The sequence below is a fragment of the Polypterus senegalus genome, chromosome 17 (genome assembly GCF_016835505.1).
Source record: "Polypterus senegalus isolate Bchr_013 chromosome 17, ASM1683550v1, whole genome shotgun sequence".
Lineage (NCBI taxonomy): Eukaryota > Metazoa > Chordata > Cladistia > Polypteriformes > Polypteridae > Polypterus > Polypterus senegalus.
The window spans coordinates 14,502,005-14,509,915 of record NC_053170.1 but is presented as its reverse complement, the minus strand read 5'-3'; the positions used below and the strand labels follow the sequence as shown (position 1 = coordinate 14,509,915).

At 39.0% G+C, this 7,911-nt stretch overlaps 1 protein-coding gene across 2 annotated transcripts in view; it reads left to right on the top strand.

The window, feature by feature from the left end:
* The first annotated feature begins 2,873 nt into the window (after nt 1-2,873).
* nfe2l1b (nuclear factor, erythroid 2-like 1b) overlaps nt 2,874-7,911 on the top strand; it is a 32,060-nt gene continuing 27,022 nt past the window's right edge. The window contains exons 1-2 of one of the 2 annotated variants that reach the window (XM_039739443.1): nt 2,874-3,031; nt 6,936-7,836. In XM_039739443.1, the coding sequence (XP_039595377.1) occupies nt 7,315-7,836 (522 nt within the window). In that variant the 5' untranslated portion in view covers nt 2,874-3,031; nt 6,936-7,314. Of the gene's footprint in view, nt 3,032-3,489; nt 3,780-6,935; nt 7,837-7,911 lie in introns of those variants that run through there. The other variant, XM_039739442.1, reaches the window with a different exon arrangement.

Below are 7,911 nucleotides of genomic sequence, written 5' to 3'. Positions count from 1 at the left end.
CTCGTCTCAATTTTGCTAAGAAACATCTCAATGATTGCCAAGACTTTTGGGAAAATACCTTGTGGACTGATGAGACAAAAGTTGAACTTTTTGGAAGGCAAATGTCCCGTTACATCTGGCATAAAAGGAACACAGCATTTCAGAAAAGAACATCATACCAACAGTAAAATATGGTGGTGGTAGTGTGATGGTCTGGGGTTGTTTTGCTGCTTCAGGACCTGGAAGGCTTGCTGTGATAGATGGAACCATGAATTCTACTGTCTACCAAAAAATCCTGAAGGAGAATGTCCGGCCATCTGTTTGTCAACTCAAGCTGAAGCGATCTTGGGTGCTGCAACAGGACAATGACCCAAAACACACCAGCAAATCCACCTCTGAATGGCTGAAGAAAAACAAAATGAAGACTTTGGAGTGGCCTAGTCAAAGTCCTGACCTGAATCCAATTGAGATGCTATGGCATGACCTTAAAAAGGCGGTTCATGCTAGAAAACCCTCAAATAAAGCTGAATTACAACAATTCTGCAAAGATGAGTGGGCCAAAATTCCTCCAGAGCGCTGTAAAAGACTCATTGCAAGTTATCGCAAACGCTTGATTGCAGTTATTGCTGCTAAGGGTGGCCCAACCAGTTATTAGGTTCAGGGGGCAATTACTTTTTCACACAGGGCCATGTAGGTTTGGATTTTGTTTCTCCCTAAATAATAAAAACCATCATTTAAAAACTGCATTTTGTGTTTACTTGTGTTATATTTGACTAATGGTTAAATGAGTTTGATGATCAGAAAACATTTTGTGTGACAAACATGCAAAAGAATAAGAAATCAGGAAGGGGGCAAATAGTTTTTCACACCACTGTATATAAATATATTTAGTGAGTGTCAAAGTGGATGGACAGGTGATCATAATGGAATGACAACATGGATGGAGGCACCTTGCAATCCTCATCCACTTTGGGATAAGGGAATAATGGATGGACTGGCCGAAGCTGGGTGCCAGAAACAGTACAAACGATGGCAGTGTTCCTCTTGGCTGATTCAAGTTTGGACACCCACAGGATTTCATGGGACTTGGAGTATGAAAGTGCAAGCCTGTTGGGGTTTTTGGGTGTCACCAGAGGTGACCTCGAAGTGCTTCCAGCAGGCAATGACACAACACTGGGAGCATTCCCAGGTCCAGTTTAAAAAGAGTTTGCCCTTTCGTCTCAGATAGTAAGAGTCAGAAAGCAACAGATAACACTCCCCAGGAGAAGTGGAAAGAGTGAAAGAACATTCACTCTCTTTGTAGCTGTGTCATGTTAGCTGTGTTCACTTGGGAAGGTGCTGCGGATAATAAAAACCTCTTATTTAAACCCAGTGTTGTGTTGGGTGAAATTGTATCTGAGGAATGAGGGCTTAGTGCTGCCCCTTAACGTGTTACTCTCTGTCTGTCTCTATCTCATTCTTTCTCTAGTAATGTGTTGGTAACAGCCTTGCACAAATGAGAAGGAAGTCAGTCCAGGCTTCCGAAAAAAGATCTTATATTGGTGAAGACAGGAACATTCACAAAGCATTTTTTTCGAACGGTGGCTGTCACTTAAAACACACGCAGCATGCAAGCAGTGACGATGACGTCATCCTGCATTCGCTCCTTCTCACATCAAAAGAACAGATCGAGGAAACAGAAAGTGAGAGCAAGGCCAGGTCAGTGGCCGGTTTAAAATGTTCTCCGCAAGAACCATCAGGTGACAGACGCGTTATGTGGTGAGCCTGTGAACTTGCAGTTGCACTGACGGTGGTCGGACAACCAACTAACTCCACGAGCGTTAATTAATATAGTTTCGGCGCATATCGTAGTTGGGTGGCGGTTGTAGTGGTCTCAAAAATCTCATTTTATATATATATATATATATGCCACCTAAGAAACTCTCAATTGGAGAAGTGCCTCATCGGTAGATAGAAAAAGCAAAAGGGCGAAGATCCGGAGTGAGGATAAATGTAAGGTAGAAAGGATTCAGACCTGGTTTGACTCCATATAACGAGAAATGTTTGATTGCTTTCATGTAAGTTGTATGAACTGTTACATCTCAAAGTGAATTATGTCGTGTTCAGGTACTGTGTCATTCTGAGTACTGCGCACAGCTAAACCTCTTATTTCAGTTACTATTTTAATGCTGGTCAGGTTACATTTGACTAAATGAAAAAAGCAAAAGTGGGACTGGAAATGTATGGAGTACAATATAATTAAAACTTAATATGTGATCAAGAAATCGAAATGGAATGTGAATTCATCCACATTACTGCCACCCTGGCCGACTCAGCAAGAGAACTGGTTCACTCTGTACCAGCATCTTAATGATGAATGATGGTGAGTTTAAACTAGGAAAAAAACTTTTATCGGCGTGTTTCATTCGTGGCTACCACAAGCTGCTCTATTCAAATGCTAATGATTTGAAATACAAACCTATGGTACGATCTGAACCGGTCTGACCACCTTACTTCCACTTTCAACCCTTAGGGTTATTTTTTAATTGTGTGTGTATATATATATATATATATATATATATATATATATATATATATATATATATATATATATATATCTGAGCGTTTGTTACAGGGGACAAATAAAGCATCATAAAGCTAAATAAATAAATTTACATTAGGAAAAGAAGCTTAGTGTCAATAGAACATGACCCACTAAAAATGTTTATGTATCAATTTTATTTTCTTAGGTTTATTATTAAGTTCTTACGTGTATAACAGTTCTCTATATTTACAAGATGGCTTAGAGCTGACATCATCATCATTTGGATGGGCTCAATATTCAATAGAGGGCGGGGTTAACTGGGGTTGCTGTTACGTCACAACAAGCCGGCCCTGGAACATTCTACGCTGCGCAAGCGCACAACATGCTGTTTCGTTTCTGAGTATTCTGCAAGTCACGGTGGGCCTGCACAGGGGTTTGTCAGACAACCGTCAAAACGTCAGTAACAAAAATCAAATATGCACTTTAGGAATACGCTAACTTAAGTTTTTTTTCACCAAAATAATACCTGTAAGCATTCTCGATTTCTTATGTTACATATTTTTTCATTTTAGACAGCATGTTAATACGCCGTCAAAATATTGCGGCATTTGTGGTTACATATTATGTAACCTTCATATCAGCTAATTCTGAGATAGGAAATGTGAAAATATGTCGATGGCTACAAATTACTTTTCAGGCAGCTAGAACAGAAAATCACAGCGACAAAAATTCTAGTCTCTCCTCGTTTTATTCACGTCCCTACCAGTGCTCTATTTCCGTCACAGTCGTGTTGTTTAAGGAAGATCCGCCTTTGTACTATTTTCTTGAATGTTGATTGGTCAAGTTAGGCAACTGTACCCATGACGATTTCTTTTTGTGCTTTCTAATTGGGGGAACGTCCTGTCCGTTGAGTAGTAGGCGTTAATTGTTGCTTGATGCTCCTCGAGAGGGCGAACGCGGGTCTCTGTAGCGCTTCCTCGTTAGTTGTCAAGGCTTTCGTGTGCGCGAGATGTTGGAAGGGGCGGAGGCTGAGCACCGACTCCAGTATATACACGATGAAGGTTGGGTGTTGGGGAGGTTCCCAGCGCATGTTGCAAAGCAGCAAATCAAGGTTGGGAAAGGCGGCTAAAGAGTAACCGAAACAACGCATCCTTTTGGGAGGAGAACGAAGAAAGGAGGAAACGACAGAAGATCTCGTAGGGCCGAAGATACACTCGAATATACGCTATTCTTTAGGACAACCAAGAGAAGAAAGCAGTGCTATAAAGATCCAAACGTAAGATCTCAACTGTTATTTTGAGGATTTTTTGTTGTTTTAGTTGTTTGGAAACAGGTACTTGTAAGGAAACGCCTTGTCTGTTTTTTTGTTGTTACTTCGCAAATGCCCCTCCCCTTGTGTATTTTCTTTATTTTATATTCTGGTAGTAGGGTTGTGTTGACTGAATACTAGTTACGAGTGGATACAAAGTTTTTAAATATATTTAATATGCCACACCGATGTTTGTGGCCTGCTTATTTGGAAGCCAGTGTTCACATTTCCAGAAGATCAACGTTGTGACAGTTTATCCAACGTGGCTCTGTCTACGAATGTGACAAGTAATCTTGGAGCCGGGTGCCGTCTAGTCACAAGTCGGGGTCAGATGATGCAATGAAAAGAAATACTATATCCCGCGTGGGGATACAAAGCCATGTTTTATTATATAGCACCTGTTCAGAGCATAATGACCGTGTCGCCCCTCCAAGACTGATCTTAAAAGCGTAGAGGTCACTCCACATCATCGGATAGTTTAGCTTAGCATTTGGGTAGCAAAGAAACTGCGTGCTTTTGTCAGAGCCATCGTAAGTCGGCTTGAGCAGGAACCGTTGCAAAATCAAGAAAATAATTTAAACTAAAACCGTCAGAGGCTTGGTTTACAATAACGACATAAGTATGTTTATATTATAGCATCTTTAAAACATCTCTCGAATTTACGGGAAACAAAAATAATAACCATATCCTGTTTTCATGTCACGGTTTAAATGACGGATGTATACGTTTTGTTGTTCTGAAAGAGTATCGGTAAATGTGCCATTTACTTCCCACAATTTCAGTTCGAAGGTTTTATTTTTGTCAGGGTGGAGCACGGGTGCATTTGTCTCTGTAAAGATATGACATGTGCAGGTGTCACGTGTTCGTATATTTATATTTGTATAGTCGCACCAAATCGTACACGAGGGTCCTTAAAAGAAAGTCATTTATCACATGATGGGTGCCTGGTTTGTGCCTCCCATCCCCTTCAGCCCTGGTTTGTCTGGTAACAAAGCGCAGTATAGCTTTGATCCACTTAAACATCTTTTTCTGGTGTCATTTTATTGAATCGAGGACACAGGCCACATGCTCGGAAGGAAAAGTCCCACATTTTACATCTCGTGACGCTATTACCTTAATTCCTATTGTGAGAATATGATGTATTTTAAAGAATGGGATCTGTCCTGTATGCGTAAATCGGTCGTGATATGTGGGAACTCCTCCGACTCATCAGGTGGCCTCGTTTCATTTCCTGGCAAGTTAATAAAAGCAAGCGTTTGAGTGCCAGAAAGCACATGCTTTTTATTTGGAGATGTCCTGTGTCCCACCTCCAGTATAACACATGGCACGTTTGTTTATTGTTTCCTAGTGCGAGTTCATCATTCATTGATTTCAGTGTTTGTTACAGCACCTTTCACATCCTTTAGGTTAATGTCTAAATATTATGAAATGCAAAAGTAAATATACTAAGTATTATGTCACCTGTTTTTTGTATTTGGAGTATCCTTCATTTTTCATTCCACAGTTTCTTAAAAGTTTGTGGGAGGCTGCAGCTTGGATAGTGAACATAATGTTAAATTATGTTAATATAATGTGATTGGCTACCAAAAGTATTTAGGGTATGTATTTTTAAATAGAAATTGCACAGTCTTCCTTTTTAAGTAGTGTGAAATAGTGGGTAAGGAGCTGAAATGCAAAGGTCTAAGTTAGTTTTTCCCCAGCCATGGCATCCACCTTATATACAACTAGAGTTCTTTTTTTTTGTTTGTTTTTTTTTTTTTTTTAAACGCCACAATGGTTAAAAGTTACAATTTCCTCTCGGAGACAACACAGAATGTAACGATGGAATTAGTATAATAGTACTGTTCTGCATGTATATAAAGATGGGATAAAGTAATGGCCCCATATCTGTGTCAGCTGAAAAAGAGGAAGACATACAGAAATAATCACAGTTGCATATTGAGTGAAACTTAAACAAATTGTTAGCTTCTGAAAGAAAATTGACTATTCAAACTTTTGATAACATCAGCATGTTCTGTTGGCTAGACATGTAGTCAGCTTTCAGTCATGTTTTTGAAATAAAAGGGAATTTACAACTGGGCAAATTTTTGGCTTAGGTTATTGACTATTTTGCAGATATCCAAACAAAGCAAATGAAGGACCATAGAATACACGTCTATCAAATTTAATTTGTACCAAGTAACACATGGCATAAGTAAAATTAATGAAACCAGTTTGAAGCTGGTAAACCATTGAAACAAACTTTATGTACATACCTTTTTTGATTTTGCTTAAAGATTCTGTACTTCTTTAAAACGGGAGAGCATCATAGTTATTATGGATTCTTATTGGGTCTCTTCCCACATAGTGAAAGGAAGACCTGCGTGGATGCCCTGGTTCATATTTACCACTTTGAGTCAGAGATGGTTGTCCTCCATATGTTTTGGCAGTGGGGGAAAATCAAAATGTGCTTTGTATATTTTGGTTGGGGTTGTGCAATGATTTTACATACTATGCTGTGTTTATCCGTCATTTATGTTTTTGTGAAATTATAGGACCTGGAGATAACAATATATGTATATAGTATTTATGAAAAAATTATGAATTTCAAAATAAGAAGGTATAGGAAATGGAAAGATTTAACACTACAAGTTTATAGGACGCTGGAATGTCTTTATAGTATTTGGTGTTAAGCAGAACCCATTGCTGGAGGGCTACTCTTAAGCACACACTTGCGCTCACTCATTTCAGACCAATGTAGAATTATTAATTAACCTAAGGCTTACCATCTTTGTGATGTGGAAAGAAAATGGAGCACTGTGGAAAAGAACAAAGCGAGTACATGGACACTTGGAGTGCGTACAAACTGTAAACTAGCCAAGAAATGAGCCAAGGTTCCTGGAGCTGTGAGAGAGCAGAAGTAGCCATTGTGTCAACATATTTTAAAAATTGCGAGTTTAGGAAAAAGCAGATTTGGAGAATGAATGAATTGTTAATAATAATTATTGCAAATGTACCTTTCAACTTTGTGGGTTGAAGTAGGCTTGGAAGGTTCATGGATTGAGACTTAACTGTTTTTTTTTTTTTTTTTTTTCCACACTGATATGTTTTTCCTTTTTTTTTTTTTCCTCCTTTTCTCCTTAGGAAACCAAATTTATGGCTGGGATTGGACAAATTATCACTAAGAGAGTGGTAAACTTTTCATTAAACTGAATGGAATTAACCTTCCCCCTCTTCCAACTGAAAACTAAGCAAACAAACAAACAAAAAAGGCAGGCCCTGGTTTCATCTTTATTATGGTGGTTTTTGTTTTTCACATTTTGAGCCGTCGTGTATAAATTTCTTGGTCAGGTATGAAACAGATAGTTTCTTTAATTTATAGAAACCTTGCAAATTAATTGTTTTTTCTGCAATTTAAAAGTTTTTTTTTTTTTTATATATTTTGGTTTAAATCTTTCCTCGTCAGTGTTGGGTTTTTTTTTCCTCTCTTTTTTTAATCTGCCATTATTGGACTTGTTAGACAATGCTTTACCTGAAAAAGTATTTCACGGAGGGACTTATTCAGTTCACAATTTTGCTAAGCCTGATTGGCATAAGAGTTGATGTGGATACATATTTGAATTCCCAGTTGCCACCACTGCGAGAAATCATTTTGGGACCCAGTTCTGCTTACACCCAAACCCAGTTTCACAATCTGAGGAACACCCTGGATGGCTATGGCATCCATCCCAAGAGTGTTGATCTAGATTACTACTTCACAGCACGTCGGTTACTCAGTGAGGTTCGATCATTGGACAGGCTACAGGTGCCCAGCACAGAACTCAGTGCCTGGCTAGTACATCGTGACCCAGAGTGCTCTGTATCCAATAGCCAAGTCAACCCCACCATTACCCTGGAGAATGCCAATAGTCTGGAGGAGGTGGCCAACTCTGAGACCTCAACAATGAGGAATAATGGAAGTTTAGATCCATTATACAGTGAAGAAATGGATGAGAATCGAGGAGCTGTGGCCCGAGATGACCATGATGATGACCTAACCAAAGAGGTATTTGCAATCAAAGTTTTTAACCAGGTTTTAATGTTTGTACTTATAGTAAAATGCTTAATACCGCTCATGTTT